The 23995-nt window shown below is 36.2% G+C and overlaps 1 protein-coding gene and 1 non-coding gene across 8 annotated transcripts in view; both read left to right on the top strand.

Moving 5' to 3' along the window:
• The window catches only part of DOCK4 (dedicator of cytokinesis 4), a 516333-nt gene that overhangs the window by 409197 nt on the left and 83141 nt on the right, over window positions 1-23995 (top strand). For all 7 annotated transcript variants that reach the window (XM_058297210.1, XM_058297211.1, XM_058297213.1 and 4 more), the window contains exons 26-27: window positions 9393-9491; window positions 18338-18432. In XM_058297210.1, the coding sequence (XP_058153193.1) occupies window positions 9393-9491; window positions 18338-18432 (194 nt within the window). The remainder of the gene's footprint in view (window positions 1-9392; window positions 9492-18337; window positions 18433-23995) is intronic.
• On the top strand, window positions 2599-2702 carry LOC111764891 (U6 spliceosomal RNA). Its single transcript, XR_002797381.1, has one exon. It is a non-coding gene; the product is annotated as a U6 spliceosomal RNA (small nuclear RNA).

The following is a 23995-nucleotide window of genomic DNA, read 5'->3' as shown; positions in this document are numbered from 1 at the left end:
TTCTTCATGTTTTTGCCCATTTTCTAATTGGACTGTTTGATTTTTTACTGTTGAATTTGAGAGTTCTTTATATATTCCAGAACTTTCCTGGATATACAAATATTGTTTTACAAATATTTTTTCCACTCTGTGTCTTGTGTTTTCATCCTCTTAACTGGGTCTTTTGCAAAGCAGAAGTTTTTTATTTTGATGAAGTCCAAGTTATCATTTTTTCCTTTTATAGATCGTGCTTTTTGGTGTGAAGTCTAAAAACTCTTGTTGCATAGCAACTCTTTGGCCCCATATCCTGAAGATTATTTCCTACTTTTTTCCTAAAAGTATTATAGTTTTACATTTTACTTTTAAGCCTGTGAACCTTTTTCAGTTAATTTTTGTATATGATATGAATGTAGGCCATGGTTCATTTTTTGCCTGTGGATGTCCAACTGCTCCAGCACTATTTGTTGAAAGGGCTATCTTTTCTCCATTGAATTGCCTTTGTACCTCTGTCAAAAATCATTTGGGAATATTTGTGTGGGACTATTTCTGGGTTCTCTATTCTGTTCCATTGAGCTTTGTATCTGTCCCTCAACCAATACCACATAGTCTTGATTATTGTAGTTTTATTATAAGTCTTGAATTCAAGTAAATGAGTTTCTCCTACTTTATTCTTCCTTTTAAAATTTATATTAGATATTCTAGTTCCTTTGTCTTTTCACATACTTTTTTTAAAAAATCTTATCCATATCTACAAACATTTTGCTGGGATTTTGCTAGGAATTGTGTTAAACCATATATATTTTTGAGGAGAAATGAAATCTTTCTATGCCAAGTTTTCTAATTCACAGACATATTATGTCTCTCCATTTATTTAGATCTTTGATTTCTTTTATCAGCATTGTGTAGTTTTCAATATATAAGTCCTGTGTATCTTTTGTTAGATTTAGAAGTATTTCATTTCTTTTTGAAAATTGTAAATGTTATTGTATTTTTAATTTCTGTCTCCACATGTTCATTGCTTGTATATAGATTTGGTTTTTTAATGTTTGTCTTAGCTCTTGTGACTTTGCTGAACTCATTTACTGAAGTGTTTTGGTAGATTCTTTGAGATTTTCTATGTAGACAATCATGTCTCCTGCAAATTGGAACAGTTTATTTCTTCCTTTCAGATGTTTGTTTTTGATTTCAATTTCATGGTTTATTGCATTGGCTAGAACTTCCAGTGGTATGTTGAATAAGAGTGGTGAGAACAGACCTCCTTGCCTTGTTCCTGATCTTAGAGGAAGAACATTCATACTTTCACCATGTTAGCTATAGGGTGTTTTTGTTGTTGTTTTTTTAGGTGCTCTTTCTCAAGGTAAGCATATTCCCTTCTATACATATTTTTCTAAGAGCTTTTATCATGAATGGGTGCTGAATTTTTCTAATACTGTTTTCCTTCTATTGATTGATATGATCATGTGATTTCTTTCTTCTTTAGCCTGTTAATATGATCGCTTACCCTGGTTTAATTTCAGATATTGAACAAGTCTTGCATCCCTAGAAGACGTCCCCACTTAGTCATAGTGTATAATTCTTTTTATATAGTGCTAAATTCTATTTTCCAATCTTTTGTTACAGTTTTTGCATCTATATTCATAAAGGGTATTGGTCTATAGTTTTCTTTTTCTTTTTCTTTTTCTTTTTTTAACTATCTTTGTCTTGTTTTGGTATCGGAATAGTACAAGCTTCATAAAATGAATTAGGAACGCTTTCCTTCTCTTGTATTTTCTGGAAGAAATTGTGTATAACTGGTGTTAATTCTTCTTTAAACATTTGGTGGAATTTTCCAGTGAAGCCACCTAGACATAGAGAATTATTTAGGGGAGTTTTTAACTAATTAAATTTTCTTAATACATATAGGATCATTTCTATGATCTGTTTTATACTGAGTGAGTGTTAGACTCTTTTACATCTGTACCCACTGATACTTCAGGTTGCCAGCTTCCTCAGCTCCATGTGTGGGATAGAGTATTCAAAAGAAGATCCAGAGAAACCAAGCTGTTCCATGGATCCCAAGATCCTTAGCTAATCTGCCTTCTCTCTCCATTTTTTAGTCTTCTTATACTCGTTTTATATATAATGTGCAGGGTTTTTAGTTGTACTTAGCAGGAGGAGTAGGCTAAAGTATTTCTAGCCCACCTTCATTATGGTTTTGATAGTAACATTTTAACTATTTCTTCACAACAGACCTTACATAATTCTGAAATTATAATGCCCCAGCAAACAAGATATTTTCTGTATATTCATACAGAATCATAGCAAATGCTAGGCATAGTAAAAGACCACCTGAAGCCAAAAGTTAAAACAGTTTTAAAATCTGCTTTGTCTCTATGTGCAGGGTTATTGTTGCACCAAATCCATAGAGGATATACATGGTATTTAGGCCATCACAGCAAAATAATCAATGCAAATTGAGACTGGAAGAAGGGAATGTTTCTGGTTTGTGGATGTGATTAGGGATAGGGCAAGCAGGGTGATCATCCTGTTCACCAGATTTTAGGAAAATCATACAAAGAGAGACCTTTCTGCATGTAACTATGTTGTACCCCTTGCTATGTGGAAAAGCCAAGCTCTCATGCTTGCGTAGGCAGAACTGTACTAAAATTGGAAAGATACAGAGAAAATTAGCATGGCCTCTACACAAGGATGACATGCAAATTCATGAAGCGTTCCATGTTTTTTTTAACTCACAACGTCTCAAATTAAAAGAAATAGGAAAAGAAAAAGAAAAGATGAAAGAAAAAGCCAATCTCCCTCAAGGTACATAGCATGAAATTTGCTAAGAAACACTCACCTAAATTATTTGACATCTTCGGTTTTATGCTTTAAGACATTTTTCTAGAGTACTCAAGCAGACCTGGGTTGAATCCTACTCTGCCATTTAATTATATGATCTTGGTCAAGTTATTTAGCATCTCTAAAGCTTCAGTTTCTTTGTCTTTATAACAGAGAAACTAGTTGTACTTGTTTCACAGTTGGTAAAGATTACATCAAATAACATGTAAGAATCATATATGGCCCAGTACTCATGAAGTTTAGCCAAACTGTTATAGCAACAGCAGTCCTATGATTGCCAAAGTGGTGATAATTGTTCTTATTGTTGTTATAACTTATATTATGGCAAGAAATATGATCCAGTCCTTCACAGAGTCCATTCTCTCTAGGCACCGAAGTTCTATCTAATTTCCTCATTATTTTGTTGCAGAGAACTGACTCCAGTTAGGGAGTCAGTACATGGTTCAACAGTGAACACCTTTCCAGTCTTTCCTTACACACGTGCGACAGATGTGTGGACACACTGGGCATCGGAGCAGTGCCCACGGCCGGTCGTGATGATCGTGCCGCACTCCATAAACACCATAGCTGTTACCTCTTCTCCAGCAACACCCGCATGGCGGCTGGCTTCCCATGTACCGTAATTCTAGATAACAGCAGCCTTTTTTTTTTTTTTTTTTTAGTTTAAAAGGATTGTACTTTTTGTTCTTCTACCAACTGTTCTTTAAACTTTAAAATGATCTCTCCAGCTGGAAAAGAAAAAAAGCATCACTATTATCAGTTCCTTTCAAAAGTTTTATTGTACATGGAAACAGATTTTATAAAGCAGTGTACATGGCCATTTGCCTCTCACCCTCAAGTAATTGGACTCCCGAGTCCCTTACAATTTATAAATGCTTTTTTCTTTGCACATAATTTTGTTAAGTACCTTTTATAATAGTACAAGGTATTTTTATAAACTCAGCATAGGCCTAAGTTCATCATAGGCCATGTCTAAGATATTCTGGTGTGCTTACCTAAAGTTTTCATGCAGCATTGGCTTTTGGGGGAGGGAAAGGCATGCAGGAGAATTCTGTAAGAAATATCTGAAAAAAATCATCCATATTTATAATGGAAAATTTCTTGAAGAGTCTTGTTGTCGCCATCTAATATTCATTATTTATAATTACTGATATAAACTCCCATTATACTAAGCCTAAATATATAATGGTTGCAAGCCACTGGAGAATATAGTTTTAAAAGTGATTTGTAAATGAGGAGTTCCCACACCAAATATAAGTGAATTTTGGGCAAAGAAGGTTTTTTTTTCTTTTCTACAAAATTATAAATCTAGGGTTTTTTATATTGGTACATTCCTAAAATATCTTAAAAATGAAGAAATCACATTTTTTGGAAGCCTAGGCCTCATCATATGGTTAATAGTGCTTAGAGTTCCTAAATAGATTAAATGAATAAATAACATTGTAGAGTAGATGTTAGGATTGATACATCACAGGTATGACAGAGATTATATATCAGGGTGGTAAATTATTTATAGTGGGCCTAAACCAGATATGACAAATAAACAGTTAATAATCTGTATTCAAAGAGGTGTTCACCTATGTTCATTGGCTATAATGACAAAGAAAGTCTATTCATTATTGAATAATTTTTTCCTATTGCTAAAATTACTTCAAATCATATATAATTCTTCCAACTTGATATTTTCCATTCACAAGATCATCTATTAAATAAATATTTTTGGAATATTGATTTGGTAGATATATTAGAGATAGTGTGGGTAAGATGGGGAAACCCTCTAAGAGATGAAAATTTAAATGTTTTCTTACCAACTAGATTTGCATTTTTAAGTCAAGACATAATTAAAGACAGGTTAAAAATACAGATATTGGTTATCAGGCTGACAGATACTTTTATAGTTTTTTTTTTAATTTGAAATATAACCCAAAAACTCAGGTATATTTCTTCCATAAAGTCTTTTAGTTATTCTTTTCCATTACTGTTTATCTATTTTGACCCCAATAACACACTATCCTGATTACCATAGATTTATGATAAATCCTGAAGTCATGTAGTGTACGTCCTCCAAATGTGTTCTTCCTTTACAAAGTTGTTCTAACTATTCTAGGTTCTTCATGTTTCCTTATGAATTTTAAAATAAACTTATCAGTTTCTAGGCCACCACAACAACTAGCACCATCCCCACCCCTCAAAAAAAGAATGATAGGATTTTGATAGGGATGGCATTAGTTCTGTATGTTCTGTATATCACTTTGGGGAGAATTGACATCTTGACAATATCGAGTCTTCCAGTCCACTGATTGCTTCTTTAATTGTGCTCATATTATTTTTTTTACTTAAATTTATTTTATTTTATTTTATTCAAACTTTATTTCAAGTTCAAAAAAATAACAATAGGAAACTTGTATTCTTTTAAATACTGTTGCTCTGATTAAAAGTGGATAACTTGCTGAGCAAAAGGTTACACTGAAAACATAAACACTTTTAATTAGGAGTGCATTGGGAAATGCAAATGAGAACAGTTTTTAAAACTACCAGATCTTCAGGTCTATGGATGCCAAATACACACACACACACACACACACTTTTTGTTCATTATTAATTTTTAAGGACTAAATTGCATAATGTCTAAGCCACAAAAGATGGCAATTAAACTATTTTAAGAGAATATTGAAATCAAAACTATGCAATGTATGGCTTTCTTTACACCATGTAAGTTAGCAAACATGAGTTAGAGGAAGCCATATGAATTCATAGATTGAGTTCATTCCTAGAAATTGCCTGTTCTAGGATCACTCCAGATGATGAAGCTCTGCGGTATTGACTGGTCTTGGCTCTTCTTAGCTGATCTCAAGTGTACAAAAGGTCACTCAAGGGAAACGGACTTTGGCCCAGTGGTTAGGGCGTCCGTCTACCATATGGGAGGTCCGCGGTTCAAACCCCGGGCCTCCTTGACCCATGTGGAGCTGGCCATGCGCAGTGCTGATGCGCGCAAGGAGTGCCGTGCCACGCAAGGGTGTCCCCCGCGTGCGGGAGCCCCACGCGCAAGGAGTGCGCCCGTGAGGAAAGCCGCCCAGCGTGAAAAGAAAGAGCAGCCTGCCCAGGAATGGCGCCGCCCACACTTCCCGTGCCGCTGACAACAACAGAAGCGGACAAAGAAACAAGACGCAGCAAACAGACACCAAGAACAGACAACCAGGGGAGGGGGGGAAATTAAATAAATAAATAAATCTTTAAAAAAAAAAAAAAAAAAAGTCACTCAACCTCTCATTACGTGAGTTTTATGGACCCAAACCCATATTTTCAATATAAATAGTAATCACCATGGGCCCAAGAATGAGCACAGGTGAAACCACCCTGCTGTGTCTGTCGCAGCAGCTATAACTTTTCAATATTTCTCTAGAGTAAGTCCGAATGAAGCATGTTGTAACATGCTAACCAAGATGGCATGAAAGGCAGGGACCTCATCTAAAAAAATAGAATATTCAACTTCCTAAGGGACCCCTGTAGCATGACGATGGTGTGGTCATCATGTTACCAGCTTCTGCCAGAAGCTGTACTGTACGAAGACTCTGGCTGTGCTTTTAAAACGTTTTCGGGACTTGGAGTTGTCCTGGGTGGTGCTGCGGGGACAGTTACCAGACATTGTATGTCCTCCCATGGCCCACTGTGGGAGAGTGTGGGCTGTGGTGTGGCCCATTAACCATGAGGTATAGAGGTGCTCAGAGATGTATTCACCAAGTGCAGTGAATGTCTCATGATGATGGAGGAGGTTGTTGTTATGGGGAGAGGAGTGGGGGAAGGGGGGTGGGGGGTATATTGGGACCTCATATTTTTTTAATGTAATATTAAATAAATAACCAAAAAAATCTGAAAAGTTCATGCTCAAGAATGTGTTACGGTTGCTTTTACCATTAATGAATGGATCTAATTTAACCAAACTCAAAGTAATGACATTTGATAGTCCCTGTCGTTTCCCTTCAGATTAAAAAAATGATGATTAAAGTTATTTTTTGATGAATGTTTTCCCTGGGGGAAAAAAAAAGTACATGACCTTGACCTTCAGTGAAGTTTTACACAAGCAAGAATAAAGCATTCATATCAGAATTACTGTGTCTCGCAAAAGGCAAGAAAGCGGAGGGTTAAGAATAAAGGGGAAGCATTAAATTTGGGCTATGTACTGAAACAATAATACTTATCTTCATTATGTTGGATACTCTCTGATATTTTCTATTTTGTTTTCTAAAATGCCAATTACAACTCACCAAATTATTTCATGACTCACTTGTAGGTTGTTACTTGTGGTTTGGAAAACACTTTATAGCTTTTTTAAAAAAGATTTTATATTTAATAACAAAGATTTATAATTTGTGCCAAGCATTATAAACCTTACATGCATCATCTCATTTGATCCTCAAAACAACTCTATGAAGTAAATACTCACTTTTTACACACAAGAAGGCAAAGTTTTAGGTATTACTAGTCTGAATAATAATAATAGCTAATGTTCAGTGAGCTTTACATTTTACAGGAGAAATAGTGAGACACAGAAAAGCTAAATGATCTCAGCCAACCATTTCACCTAACCTAGATTTGTAGTCTGTTTTTAAGTATCCAGGATTCTTTATTAATTATGATTTTGTTAAAGAAAGGCAGAAGTTTCAAAACCTTCCATTTTAAGTGGTTCATTGAGGAACAAAAATAAAATGTAATTATGTAGGAAAAGAGCTTGTTCAGAAGAATCTCTAAGAAAGGGGTTCTTAACATTTTTTGTTCCATGGACCCCTTTGCCAGTCATGTGAAAACTATGGACCCCTTACTAAGTCCACACTATACTGTGTGTGGACAGTATAATAAACATGCTGTACCCACACCACCATGTCCCCAAAAGAATAATGATTTTTTTTAATTTAAATTCAGGCTCACAGACCCCTTGTTAAGAACCCCTGTTCTAAGACCATCTGTTGGCAACTTCCAAATGAAAGGAGAAGGAAGGCAACATTACATTGTATGATCATCTCTAGTGTACTTGAAGGCCTTTTGCTCAAGTTCCTATTTCTTGAGGACTATACTTGAATTATGCTAGACATTTTATGTACATTATCTCTAATCATCCTAAACAGGTGGGTAGTTCTACAGTTTAGTAGTCCTGAACTGAGGCTCAGGAACATTAATGGAGGTGGAATTTGAACCCAAATTTATTTAATTTCATTGTGCAGATACTTTCAATACCCTATAGTGATATTAAAGGACTTAGAGCTAACAATCCTAGTAAGTGTTTTCCAGACCCATCACTCCAGTACTACCATCTTCCATCAAGCCAGCTTCCATTTGGTGTCTGTCGTGGGCACTAGGCAAAATCAAAGCTCAAGAATTTATGGCAACAAAAACCATACAGGAATTTTTGCATCCCCTGCATATATGGAAATCAGTACAGTCTTTTTATATACACAGATTTTCTTATTAAGAAGACACTAAATAGTAAAGACTGAGCCATAAAATAGATGGTATGAAATCTAAATATAGAATTACCTGTCTTTACTCAAAGGAGAATCCATAAAGTTCTCATATGAAGCATTTTTCTTTCTCATATTTGAAGCACAATTCTCATCTAATTCAAGCTGGGTTATTTGGTTTCTTGAAACCTTAAGAGGAGAAGTAACAAGTTAGGAAACAGAGGAACAGAATTACTCAGATTTAAACAAACTATTATCAGGGTAATATGACAAAGATCAGCCTGGGAATGAGGGAGGAAAGAAGGAAGATGGAGAAACTAAACGTGTGTGTGTGTGTGTATGGGTGTGTGCGTGTGTATAGATATATGTATGTATATATAAAGACAGGAGCCTGAGTCCATTTAAGGCAGATTTATACACTTTGGTAGACCTTGCTTTGCATATCACTGACTTAGCATTCACTAAAATTAAAGTCACCAAAATATATTTGAATTGAGTTCACTTTTCTTCATTTTAGGAGGCAGGAATTTATAACCCCAGCTGATTAATATTTTTAGGGATTTGGTATTTCTAAAGAAAGCCCTAGCCATGTAGACATAGTGCCAGATAAATGAATGATCAGTGTTCCTCCAAGTTGGAGGAAGTTACAGGAAAAACTTTGGAGTCAGACTCCCATCTTTGCCACTTTCTAGCTATCTGACTTTGGGAATGTCTTTTAATCTGGATGAATTTCAGTAAGTATTATATCCCCTATCTCATAGGGTTGATGTGAGCTTAAATGAGATCATGAAAGAAGGTATATTAAATGCTCCATCAGAAATAGGGGACTTTGTTGCCTTACCTCCTTTAAGTGTGTGGAGTTAATTGCCAAATGAAAAGCTGCCACCCAAGAAGAAAATCCACTGTAATTTAAAAAACAAAAAACAAACTTGTATACCAAGTGAATGATAATTCATCACAGGAAGAAAATGTTGGCTGTGATATTGTGGGTAATTTAGATTAAGAATTCTTCAGACTATGTTTGGATCATAGTATTTTTTGTATTCTGTTTGACGATGGTTTAGGGTAAATTGCTGCTGTTCCTTTGTATCTTATTTTACAATATGCTTTTTTTATTAGGGGGAGTTTGTTGCTTGTCTCCTATCCCTTTTACGACAAATGACGGATAGACATTATCAACAGCTTCTTGATAGTTTCAATACAAAGGAAGAACTAAGGGTGAGTGACTTTTTTTTTTAATTTCCTTTATTATGTCTTTTTCATTTCTCTTGTCCTTACCATAATTGTTCTGATAGTCCCTTGACAGTTGTTTTACCTGCTTCCACTAAATCCTAAATAACTTTTTCTCAACTTCATCACAGATCAGTTCATCTAACTTGTTGGTTCTATTATGCAAGCAGAGCATTTAACTCTAATTTTAGACTAGGACAAAGGATTTGAAACACCTATAATCAAAGTTCAATAAACTAAAAACAGAATAATATAACTAAGGAGATAAAAACAAATAGGTTAACTCTAGTAAAGTAGACCTAAAAATATTTCCTCAATAGATGATAAGGGAGAACATATAATACACTAGTTAGTTTCATTTCTCTGAAAACACAATGAGACGTTCTAGCAACAACATTCTAACTAGGGAAGCAAAGTTGTATTGATATTCTCTATTAGCCTAATCGGTCTGCAGTACTAGTCTGAAAGGCTGACATTAAATAGACAATATGGATGCTAGGTTTATAAAAATGCAATCTTTGCTGAGATGTGGGGAATTTTAATTCTTTCTTCATGGTATTCACTAAAAGCTTAGAAGTTGATTCCCCTCAGTGGAAGAGAACATGTCATCTGTGCTTACTTATTTTTCTTTTTTTTTTTTTTTCTTCCATATCTTCACTTTCCCAGACCACTTCACATGTAAACTATCATAATGGAATGGCTGCTTAAATGCTTGGTGATAGAAAATGATAGGGCGACAGGTACAGACACACTGTAACATCTGTGTGATTGGACACCTTCTCAGTGTCTTAAGAGAACATTGTAGATTGTTAGATGGACAGTGCATATGAGTCACTTATTTTCAACTTTTAGATAACTGGAAGATTTTATATGATCTTAGAAGAAACTTTCAACTGCTTTGGAGCAATCGATAATCTAAGTCATATGAATAGATTTGGGCAGATCTAATCTATCTAGCAATCAGTTAGTGTGTGTCCAGGGTCTGAATCACTCTGAGGTTATAAATAAAAATGGACAGAAAAGGCCTTAGAATTTGCCCCCTCTGAGGATAGAAATCTATGTTGTCAAGAGGAAGATAATTGTGCATTCATTCACTTTCACCAGAAGTTGAATATTTAGCACAGCGAGGAGCCATTAGATTTTAATTATGAAGAATATGATCTCATGTTTCAAAGATTCGCACAGGAAAATGCCACATATTTATATAGGACCTGAGAATAAAATAATAACAGAAAAGCATAAATTGAAAGACAACTAATTCAACCCATGTACTGAGTTTTATATTGTAATATTCATATTATCAACAATAAAGCAATCAGAAGTTACGACTGTGAATTTCTCTCATTTCAGTAAGCCAAAACAGCCTTTCCAAAGGATGTATTATTATATTATTTCTCTCTTCAAAATTTGCTGGGCCTTCAGGCTAGAAAAATTTTTGATCTTAAGTACTTTATTCCACCATTCAGCAGGTGTATATTGAGCAGTGCAAACGTGCCAAGCACTGTGTAACGTACCAGGGAGTTAAGCAGGGGCAAGAAGTCCAGTCCCTGTAGAGAGAAGAATCAGACAAGTAACACATTGTAGTATATATAATAAACTGTTCCCTATTCACGGGTAGTGAATACACTCAGGAGTGGTAAATATGCGGTGCTGTGGAAGCACCTAGGAATTACTGCCAACCCAACTCAAGGCAATGGGAAAAACACCCCAGAGGCAGTCTCAGCTGAGAGCCGCAAGATGTGGGCAATCAGATCTCTCAAAGAGAATGTCACTTGAATGCCTTGACATCGCCCTCTCCCTCCCTGCCCACCTTGTAAAACTTAACAGAATCTAGAACAGGGTTACTTTTTTGTTCCATGGACCCCTTACTAAGTCCACACAATACTGTATATTATTAAATAAATTTAACACACCCACACCAACATGTCCCCACAGAATAATGTTTTTTATGAATTTCAATTCAAGCTCGCTGACCCCTTTTTAAAAACCTTCCATCTAAACTATTTTTGATTATTTGTGTATCTCCCAATCCCTAACCCCTAGGCCATAAGCTCTTTGGTATCTAAAGCTGATTCACTGCTGTAACCCAGATCCTGGAACATGCCCAGCATTTTGTAAGCATTCAAGAAATATTTCCTGACTGACAGAATTTAGAGAATGAGGAAGGGAGTTGTAATACATAAGGCTCTGTATGTGTGTGGACTTTGTTTTGAGGACATTGTTTGAGGACATTGGACTGCGGGTGTTTTGATTCACAAACATTATTTGAGTACCTGGGTGCTTAGCTAGACATTAGGGACATCAAGACTAATAAAACAATCTCTCTTATTAAGGGCGTCTCATTAAGTTAAAAGTGAAGTACCTCCTTGAAGGAAAAAATAATAAGTAAATAAGTTACAATAACAATAAAGTCTAGCGTTTATAGAGCACTCCCACCATCATGAGCTGTGCTGGACTCTTTTTATTCCCATGTGATTGGGAAGGCTAGGAATTCTATTAATATTTTTAATTAATAGAATTAATAAATTAGTAAATAGAATTAATTAAGTTAGTTGCTCAGGCAACTAGCTCAGCTTTTTCCTAAACATTAAGACCAAAATCTTACCAAATTGTATAAAATTTCATTTTTCAACTCTTCACAGGTAACAAGATAGTTCCAGGCATGGAGTGGAGATGTCTGAGAAATGCCAGATTAGTATAGGGAAGGGTATTTAGGAATTTTTTGTGTCTACATTTAGATTAGAAATTCATTAAAAAGAAAATACAACTTAGTAGAGTGATGGTTAATGGAAAATTACAAGTGATACTGGAATTATCTACTAAAAATCCCACCTAACCCTACTTTTTAAAAAAGTGATAAATCAAAGTATAGCCCTCCCCTCCCACACACATATACACATATATCCTAATCCACAGAAGTATTTACTGTTGACAGAGAGGATATATCCTTGTAGACTATTATCTTTACACAGAGATTATATTTTTAGAATGGAATCATTCTATTCATATTTGTCTACATTTCTTTTTTTCATACAATAATTGTCATGAGTGTTATGTAGACCATTACCTCATCCTTCTGGATCTCATTGTATGTATGCAATATAGTTTCTTTAATCATTTGGTTTTGATGAGCATTCAGAGTGTTTAATTTTTGCTATTAGAAAGGATACTTCAGGGAACAGTTTATTATATATATCTCTGTGGGCTTGGGTCCCTATTGCTGTTGAATAAATTCCTGGAAATAGAATTGATGAATCACAGGATATATATATATTTTAAATTAGTAGATACTGACAAATTATATATTGAGATTTGCAAGTTATTATCTGTGCTATTCTTTATTCTTAACATTACTGCTTTTCTCTGTTTTTACCAATTCAAATAAAGATTTGGCTTAATATTTCCCAATGGTTCTGTGAATTAGAATGAATTTTGAAAGTACGTAGTTCTCAAGTATATACAAAGACTAATAATGTTTTAACTCCATTCTTGCTTAACGAACCTAGAGATCTCCAGGCTCGCTGTTGGAGTAGTTTCTGGCATTGTGCAGTGTGCCATTTCCTCTCCTTGGCCCTCGGGTATTTGAAAAAGTCACAGTGTGAGTCAGTGTCAGAGCACAAAGTGTGGGGGAGTGAAGACTGGAGGGCCGTGCTCCACATCGTTTAATTTTTCCTTCTCTAGAGCATAACATTATTTGAAAAATGAACAAAAGCAAAAAGTAGGTAGTGATTAGGATTTTTTTAAATCCTTCTCTAGTCAGTAATGTTTTATTATACACCCACCTTGTATTGGGGCTCAAGTTTTGTCCATTAGTCCTAGTATTTCATGTATACATAGCGCTGAGACATGACTTTTCATATAGAATTGCAGGAGTCTGGCTTTTTAAGCTTGAGATGATATGTGTTCTGGAAGTTAAATACAATACTGTTGTAACTTTTCATTGTTTCCCATAAACCAGCTCACTAGTTTACGAAAATCATATCTGATCAAGTGACTATCCAACTTTAAAACTCTGAAGACTTCCCATGACCTACAGGACGAAGTCCAATATCTTTGTTTGGACTTTCTTATCCTCAGGCTACTTTCCAACCTAATTATTCTCCACTCCCTTCCAAACACCTTTCACTCCCCACGACTTATTCAGTGTATCTCCCAAACAAGCCATATATATATTTGTTAATTCCCGGATCTTTTTTTTTTATCTACCTGAGATAGCTGTTCTTCCACCACCCCTGCTTTCATTTCCTAATTCTGTACCCTTGGTAATCTCTTCTCTGATTTCAACTCACGCTACAAAATCCAGTTTAGTTATCTTTTCATGAAGCCTACACAGACTTCCCTATGTAGTAGCACACAACATTGCAGTGGAATTAATTCCTGGGTTTGTTTCCTGGTATTCCTTTAAGACTGTGGACTTCTGCAGAGTAGCACCTGTCTTTGTGTCCTAAGCACAGAGCCTGGAACTTTAAGTATCTGTTGAATGACTGAATTCTCTTAACAAATGAGGACTTTTGCCTGCCTCATGAGCCATCTTTTTTTTCATATCGTTATTTCGATTTATAGTCTTTATTTGAATATATTGATGACAGAAAAACACAGTTCTTTAGCTCTCTAAGAAGACCATTTGGGAGTAATTTTTACATAATGTACTTAAAGATTCAGCTTTAAGGCTTTCAAATTTAAATGCGATAATTATTAGTATCCTATAATTGAATTTCAACCTCATATCAAGGGTGTTAAACTTTTGAAATTTGTGGCAAAATTTTAAAATAACATTTGACCATAATCTAAATCATAAGTAAAGGAAATGTGTCCCTAGAAGGCTCTGTCCCTGTTCATTGCGCCCCACACAAGGAGACAAATCCCAGTCTGACCACTTGCCTTGTGTTGCTTTTTTTCCTGTCTGTCATAACTCATGTTTCATAACTTCAGTAGTCCATCTTATGTGTCTAATTCTGTTTCATAAACTGAATTTCAATCTTGTGCCATTCTTAATGCCATAGTATTATGTGTAAAGACAAAACAAAATTTTTTTTTATATGATGCTGTCAGAAAATCTTTCTAAAATACAATTTGATCCTCTTACACCTCTGCATAAAACCCTTCCATGTCACCATGTTGCCTTCAGGATAAGTTCCAAATTCTTGACCACGAAATAGTTAGTAAGGGACAAAACCCTTTGCAATCTAGTCCCTGTTTCTTTTTCAGTCCCATTTCTTGCCACTTCCCCTTGTAATCCAGACAACCCTATGCTCTATCTTGCGTCTGAGGCTTGCAAATGCTCTTCCCTCTGTGTGGAATGGCTGCCCTTAAGATTTATGCTAGTTTGTAATGCTTATATGCATGTCTGGTTATTAGATTAATATCAGTCTCCCTTCCCAAACTGTGAGCTCCTTGAGGGCAGAGATCACATTTGATTTATTTGCTCTGTGCAGCATGTTGCAGACACTTCCTAAACACTTGTATGAATGAATAAAAAAAAAAAAAAACTCTTACCCTATCAGGTATCCCTAGCATCTAACATAGTGCATGGCACATTATAAATACCTGATGTTTATGAATGAATAAATGTTTTTGGTTATTTCTAAAAATCATAACTGTTCCTACTTTCTTCCTTTGAATATGAGACTTTTTATTGTTTTAGAGAATTTTCACAAGAACTTTCTTTCTTGAACCTCTGGCACTAGAAAAAAGGTGCTTCTGTAGAGGAGCATTTCTTTTCCAATTCTTTTTTTAGGAGGTACTGGAGATTGAACCCTGGACAGTGGGAAGCAGCAGGTTCTCAACCAGCTACATCTGTTCCCCAATGAGAGTTGGTTTTTTCATTTGTTTGTTTATTTGTTTTTAGGAGGAACCAAAGATCGAACCTGAGACCTTGTAGGTGGGAAGTGGGTGCTCAACCACTTGAGCTATATCTGCTCCCCTTTTTATTTTGAATGCTGATTTGAAGAATATCAGTAATAATACAGTTGTTGCCATGTTGTGCTATTTGAAGTAAACAAATTGAAAAAGAAAGTGCTCTCAGGCCACCAATTTTAAATGGTGGCATATAAAACACTGACGTGTGCTATCCAAATGGGAATATTATAGGCATGGAATGTTCTTTTTAAATTCTAAAAAGAATCTGTTACTTACTGTTATATGTGCAGAATAATTGCATGTATCTACGCAAGAGCAAAGATTTGGTGAAATGAAGAACTGAAAAGTACTTGAAGAGGACAAACAAGGAAATACCCCTGTGTTTTGAGGGTGGGGAAGAGTTGTTCAAGCATTTAGGTTTTAGTGCTTTAAAATATTGGAATTCTGAGTTTGAAATGAATCCTGTTACATGGCAGTTGACAATAAGTGTACTTGTTGAACTAAGTTGTTTATGTAAGTACCACAGTGGAAGATGTTTGTGTTATCACACTGCTATCTAATGAAACATTAACCTACAGTTTGGAAGAATCACTTTTCCCTCTAAATGAATAGGTATATAATTTTTTTCTCGTCTAACTATGAGGGAGCTTAAAGCTCCTTGTGTTTTCCTGGTGTGAACACTTAGGCTGAGAGAAGGCAAACAAATTCCCAAGGGCATTGAGCTAGCTCATTGCAGAGCCAGGCTTAGCATCTAGGTTTTCTGACTCTCAGTATAAGGTTCTTTTAGTTTTATCATCAGATAAATGTAGATGAGTGTTTAGTTCTCTTAAATTAGTAGACGTTTCAGTGGATATCCTAGAAAGCTACTGTGAAACAACTGATAAGTTTCTTAGAGAAAATAGAGTTATGTCCGTGCACAGGCCTTGGCACAATGTCACATGGTGCCAGGCCCTTTTATTTTGTGAGGTAAATGGAAATGGGAAAATGAGATAGTACAGAACAGGTTGTTTGTCACTGACTCCTACACCTGGAGTGGCGTTTCCTTTGTCCCAGCACTATGGAAGTGGAATAGCCAGTTATTAGCCCATGGATAGGTGCTTTGCCTTCTTTGGCCAGTCCTTTCAGCCAGTTTTTCTCTGTCCAACTGACATCACAACACCCCTCCTCCACCTGCCTCGTATATGTTACCACAAAGGGTTCCACCTCCACTCTCCAGTTCTGTGAAAAGTTCTTAGGAGAAAAGATGAAACTTCAGTATTTTAAAACTTCTTTAAACCCTTCCTAATTGTAGTCTGTCAAAACAAATGACTCCCACTTTAATGATTTTCCTTTCATATCTATCCTAGCAAATGCAATAATATAAAAAACGGAAGTTTGTATAATTCTTTGGAAGGTAAATGCAAAGTTGTGATTTTTTGCAGAGATTCTATGTATTCATATCTAGGAAACCCAAAAGGATCAACTGAAAAACTGTTAGAATAAGTTTTGGGAGTGCATTTTTAAATGTCTTCTCATAATTTCAATATGCTGTGGTCCACTATCCCAAGGGAGAGCTAGAGTGCCAGGTGTTCCCCCAAATTACCTGAACTGCAGTAGAACGTATTTTGAGAAACTCTGTCTCCCGTAATCCTGCAGACACAGCTGGACTGGCCTGGCCCAGCAAAAAAGACAGATGACCTAGTGGGCACATTGCCATATGGCACATACCACATATAAGTGTTATGTGTGTGGATGCCAAAGCAGCTAAAATAAGTTCTTGTCAAAATATTTATGGGCTTGATGAAGCTGTTAGAGTATGTAAAAAGACAAAAAGTTACCACATGGTTCTCAGTTTTTAGATTCTATTTTTCTGTCTTCTGTTGGTATGAGTGACAACCGTAATCTTATATTCAAGCAGCTTACATATTTAACATAATGTGTTGTTGGGTTTGATAAATAAAACTCTTGTGTTTTGGGTTCCTTTTATCTTTCAGGCAACACTGTTGCTTTCAGTCAGGCTGTTAGGGAAATATACTTTCCTAGCATCTTAAGGTTACAAAAGGTTAAGGTTACAAAAATCTTTAATTTTTCTAATTAATATCTAAGTTATAGCTAGATTGAGCCAACTCGTTTCTGAGTAGAGAAGGGTCCATTTCATTGATTACATATAGTATGTTCTCTCCTTGATCCCCCTTTAAGTATTGTGTGCTACAGCATATTTGGTCCTATTCTGGGAATGTTTTGAGAAGAGATATTTTCATGTCTGACAGTAGCTTTTTGTCAAAAGTTTTTCTAGGTGACCAGTTTAATGATAACATCTCAGTAAATCCACTGCCCTTTGTGTGGCATCTTGACACTCTCTGGGCTACTAAGTAATCATCACTGGGCTCAACTTAGCTCACATCCTTGTTTGAATTTGTTCTACATAGTACGCTCAGAGTAGTCCACTTAAATTCTGCAAACTACAAACATCCTATTAATAGTGCATCTTCAAAATAGCCTCTAAGAAACACAGGTTTTTGCTTAATTTTTTTTTTTTATGAACGTAATTTTCTAAATTTTGACTTCTACTTAAAAAAAAGGAGACCTGAACCAAGACTGTTTATAGTTCTTTTGGGTTGAGAAGTTCTGGTATTTAGGCCACTAAACAGAAGAAAGGGTATATATTTGCCTGCTATCCTTCTATCACTGCTTTCCAGTTTTATTTCAAGAACCTAAATTTTTAGAGTCTATAAATAGGAAAGTCATTGCCACTGTTCATGAGAAGGAATACAATTTTGAAAGGTGAACATTTGAGAAAGGTAACAAGCAGGAATGGAAGAGTGATGATTCTTTCTCCTGAGTAAACAGAGCATTTGACTCCAGTCTTTTCTGTAATTGCTTTGCAAATGGTAGCAATAGTAGTTACCTTATTTCTTGTGTGTGTGTGAGAGAGAGAGAGAGAATTGACAGTTATAATAAAATCAGTAAAATGGTCTATTTCCTCCTTATCCAAGGATTTCCTGCTGCAGATATTTACTGTGTTCCGAATATTGATACGCCCAGAGATGTTTCCAAAGGACTGGACTGTTATGCGCTTGGTTGCTAACAAGTAAGACTTTTAAATTGATCATCATTATAGCTCAATGTATGGGGGGAGAAGAGAGTAAAAAATGATCTTTTTAGCTTGATGTTGTGTTTGCAGTCTCTAAGTCCTGGGACTCTTTTCCTTTGCCTCTGAATTAACTTCTCTACATCTTTTGTTTAAGTTATGATTATTACTTTTGAATAAGTGATAAAATAACATAGTCCCAAAATCAAAACTAAATATAATTGAGGCCTCCCGTTCTCACTTCTGTTTCCATCTACTCCCTACCCCAGCCTGTGGTAACCTCCTTCATTAGTTTCTTGCATATCTTTCTAGTGCTCCTTTATGCAGAGCCTAGCAGGTAGCATAATATTATATATACACTCTTCTTCACATTGCTGTTTTCACTTTTTAAAAAAATCCTGGCGGTCTTTTCACATGAATGCATAAAAAGCTCCTCATCCTTTTTTTTTTCTTTCTCAGCTGTATAATATTCCATCAAATGAATGTACCATTGTTTATTTAAACAGTTCCCTGTTGCAGGACACTTGATTAATTTCCATTCTTTTTAAATTCTATTTTAAATACATTAAGTAGTTACCATGGTCTGAGCACTGGGAATAAGTCATGACCCCTAATTCAGACACACAAAGACTGCAGTTGCTATTATATATCCAAGGGGCATGGCCTGTAGAGAACTGAAAATAGGGTCTGAGTAAAGGTCAGACTAGATTCAGATATTTGGGAAGTTGTAGGCATAAAGTTGATATTTCAGTCTCTGAGAGTTGATAAAATCGGCTTATGTTAAGCATACCAGCAAAACTAAAATGGATCTGAGGGCAATGCTTGCACGAAGAGGAGCCTGGGAAGGCGATTGAGGGGCAGGAGCGGGCAATGCCATGGATCGATCTGCTCTGTAATATTCCTTTCTCTGTGGTCTCAGGATGCAAAATGAAGATTCAGTTCTTTAGGAAACTGGCCTGCTCTTCACCTCCAAGCTGTTGTTTACCCTATTTCATAAATACTCCTACTTTCCAAGTCCACGTTTCCCTGCCTTGCCCTTCCTTTTTCCCCAGCTCCCAACATCCTCATGCTCAGGGTGAAGGTTGGATTCTGTAGGCATCAATCCATAGGCTAAGGTTACCATATGTATTTCCCAGATGCCCGGGTATGGTGGGGGTGAGAGCCCCGGGAATGTAGGGTTTCAATTTGATTGGTATGCCTAATATGGCTTCTGCTGCAGTATACATTTATAGACTAAGAGGTGTTAAAATGATGTGTTAGAAACTTAGTGAAGTAGCAAATAGTATAATATGGTATATTATGTTTTACATAAGTACAGAAGCAGCTTTTCCATTTTGAAGACTGATTGAGACTACTGAAATAGCTCTGTTTAGAATTTAGCATATTTAGTTTGGTATCTGTGAGTAGAAGAGACATTCGTCTGGATGGACAACAGGTGCTCCAGTTCTTGGTGGGGGCTTTTGCTCACTTATCTGGCCTTATTACTGAGCATCATACACTGGGGGTATATGACAAGGGCTAAGTCATCCAGGAACCAGATGGGAAGGTTCTACTCTATTGACATCATCATCTCACAGCCTCAGCATTTGGTCATTCTGTCTGCCTTGTGTGCAGATGATATTTTGACTTGAATTAGAATTTTCAGTGGAAGTAATAAGAACTGGAAGTAAATTTGGCATTTTGTTTCTTGCGTACACAGGCTTCGCTTGAGCTTGCTCAAAAATCACATGTATTAGCCAGGACTCTCCAGATAACCAGACTCCTAGGATGTGAGAGAAAGGGGGAACAGGGGAGAAAGGGGGGTTGGAGAGAGAGAGAGGGAAGAGGGGAGAGGAGAGAGGAGAGAGAGGTATTTATTATAGGAATTGTCTCACTTAGACTATGAGGATTGGTGAGTCCAAATTCTGTAAGTCAGGCCACAAGGTGGAAACTCCAATGTAGGTGAAGTTGAATTTCCCAGAGGAATCTGGCAGGTTGAAGAAAAGGTAGAAATTGTCTCAGACTTCTAAAATTCTCACTTCTTGCTTTAAGATTGTTAAATGATTGGATGAGAAAACAAAACTCCCCTCATTGTCGAAGGCAAACTCCTTTGTTGATTGTGGATGTCATCGTTGTATATGCAATCAACTGAATAATGATGAAACTCTATCTGTGAAGTGCCATCACAGTAACAATCAGGCCAGTGCTTGCTTGACACCATCAACTAGCCAAGTTGACACCTGAAATAAACCATCATACCATGACAGCAATGTGGCTTTTTTATGTTAAATGCTTTATCTTTTTCTCTGCATCATTTAGGAAGACTGCATGTCACACAAATGGGAAACAGGCGTACACATTCTGTACAGATTCTGCTTTTAAGTAGCCACATAATGTTCAGGATTTTCATCTACAGTGTAAACAAAGTAGGAACATGATTTTGTTGGAGGTGAACTCCGTGCAATACATTTGAACAAAAGGTTACTCTTGTGATAAACCCAAGGAAAAGTGTCCAGCCTATGCTAAATGCAGTGATATTATGTTGCCACCCAAGTGAGTGTGTTAGGAATCTGTCACTGCTTCTCCACTGGTGATGGCTGGCAGCTGCAAGTCCAGCTTAATTCACATGGGGACTTGAGGGCCAGAGGAACACCTGCCAAGTTAGAGCAGACCTCCTGCTGTCTGCAGTTCTACTTGCCTCCCCTCTCCTCGTTTAACTGCCCTAGTTATTTCCCATCCTATTTATGAAAGCATATGAGATTTTTCTTGCCTTATAAGTGCAATGCAATCCAGAAATAAACCCTCAACTATTTATGCTGTACCTGTAAAAAATAATAACCTCTGTAATATTGGTAGAAAAATAGATTTCTGAAAGATGTTAAAGCAGGGGTTCTTAACCTTTTTTGTTCCATGGAACCCTTTGCCAGTAGGTGAAAACCATGGACCCCTTACTAAATCCACACTATACTGTGTATTATTTAATAAATATATCACACCCACACCAACACATCCCCATAAGAATAATGTTTTTTTGAATTTCAAGTCAAGCTCATGGACCCCTTGGTAAGAACCCCTATGTTAAAGACATATTAAATATGCAAAAGAAAAATATAGAGAGAAAAGGTTCCTGTTTGCCTAAAAGTTCCCATTTAGGCAACTACATAGAAGCAAGTTGCAGGAGCCAAAAGTCTCTGAAGTTGGCCACCTTGTTTTCTGTCTAAGGAAAACATTACCGGCTGTCTAAGACAAACATTTGACCAGGGCCTCTCAAAGAGGCATTTACAAAATAAGAAATGAGGAAGGCGATATCACCACTGACCCCACAGAAATAAAGACTATCATAAGAGGATATTTTGAAAAACTATATTCCAACAAAAATGACAATCTAGAGGAAATGGACAAATTCCTAGAAACACATAAGCAGCCCATATTGACGAAAGAAGAAATTGATGATCTTAACAAACCAATCACAAGCAGAGAGATAGAATCAGTTATCAAAAATCTCCCAACTAAGAAGAGCCCAGGGCCAGATGGCTTCACAGGTGAATTCTACAAAACATTCCAGAAAGAACTGACACCAATCATGCTGAAACTATTCCAAAACATCGAAACGGAAAGAACATTACCCAACTCCTTCTATGATGCCAACATTACCCTAGTACCAAAGCCAAACAAAGACATCACAAGAAAGGAAAATTACAGACCAATTTCTCTAATGAACCTAGACGCAAAAATACTTAACAAAATACTTGCTAATCGTATTCAACAACACATTAAACGTATTATACACCACGACCAAGTGGGATTCATCCCAGGTATGCAAGGATGGTTCAACATAAGAAAATCAATCAACGTAATACACCATATAAACAGATTGAAGGAAAAAAATCACATGATTATATCTATTGATGCAGAAAAAGCATTTGACAAAATACAGCACCCTTTCTTGATAAAAACACTCCAAAAGATTGGAATACAAGGGAATTTTTTGAACATGATAAAGAGTATATATGAAAAACCTAAAGCCAATATTGTTTACAATGGAGAAATCCTAGACTCCTTCCCTCTAAACTCAGGAACAAGACAAGGATGCCCACTGTCTCCGCTCCTATTTAACATTGTCTTAGAAGTACTTGCTCGAGCACTGAGGCAAGAACCAGAAATAAAAGGCATTCAAATTGGAAAGGAAGAAGTCAAAATTTCATTATTTGCAGATGACATGATCCTATACATAGAAAACCCTGAGAGATCTACAACGAAGATTCTAGAACTCATAAATGAGTTTAGTAAAGTCGCAGGTTATAAGATCAATGCGCAAAAATCAGTAGCATTTCTGTACACCAATAATGAGCAAGATCAGGAGGAAATCAAGAAACAAATACCATTCACAATAGTAAATAAAAAAATCAAATACTTAGGAATAAATTTAACTAAAGAGGTAAAGAACTTATACAACGAGAACTATACAAGATTGTTCAAGGAAATCAAAGAAGACCTAAATAAATGGAAGACTATTCCTTGTTCATGGATAGGAAGACTGAACATTATTAAGATGTCTATCCTACCAAAACTGATCTACACATTCAATGCAATCCCAATAAAAATCAACGCAGCCTTCTTTAAGGAACTAGAAAAACTAACTATGAAATTTATTTGGAAAGGAAAGAGACCCCGAATAGCCAAAGACATACTGAAAAAGAAAAACGAAATTGGAGGAATCACACTACCTGACTTCAAAACATACTATAAAGCTACGGTGGTGAAAACAGCATGGTATTGGCATAAGGAGAGACACATAGACCAATGGAATCGAATTGAAAGCTCTGATATAGAACCTCACATATACAGCCACATAATATTTGATAAAGCCACCAAACCCTCTCAACTGGGAGAGAGTGGCCTATTCAACAAATGGTGTCTGGAGAACTGGATAGCCATATGTAGAAGAATGAAAGAGGATTGCCATCTCACACCTTATACAAAGATCAACTCAAGATGGATCAAAGACCTAAATATAAGAGCCAAGACCATAAAAACCTTAGAAAGCAGTGTAGGGAAACATCTACAGGACCTTGTAATAGGAAATGGATTTATGAACATCTCACCAAAAGCACGAGCAGCAAAAGAACTAATAGATAAATGGGACTTCCTCAAAATTAAAGCCTTCTGCACCTCAAAGGAGTTTGTCAAGAAAGTAAAAAGGGAGCCCACACAGTGGGAGAAAATATTTGGCAATCATATATCTGATAAGAAACTTATAACTTGCATATATAAAGAACTTCTATATCTTGAAAATAAAAAGATAAACAACCCATTTAAAAAATGGGAAAAAGACTTAAACAGACACTTCTCCGAAGAAGAAATACAAATGGCAAGAAAGCACATGAAAAAATGTTCCAAATCTCTAGCTATCAGGGAAATGCAAATCAAAACTACAATGAGATACCATCTTACACCCATAAGATTGGCAGCTATGAAAAAAACAGAAGAATACAAATGCTGGAGAGGATGTGAAGGAAGGGGAACACTCATCCACTGCTGGTGGGAATGCAGAAGGATCCAACCGTTCTGGAGGACAGTATGG

The sequence above is a fragment of the Dasypus novemcinctus genome, chromosome 5 (genome assembly GCF_030445035.2).
Source record: "Dasypus novemcinctus isolate mDasNov1 chromosome 5, mDasNov1.1.hap2, whole genome shotgun sequence".
NCBI classification, from domain to species: domain Eukaryota; kingdom Metazoa; phylum Chordata; class Mammalia; order Cingulata; family Dasypodidae; genus Dasypus; species Dasypus novemcinctus.
Note: the sequence above shows the minus strand (reverse complement) of the source record. Positions and strands in the feature narration are given on the sequence as shown.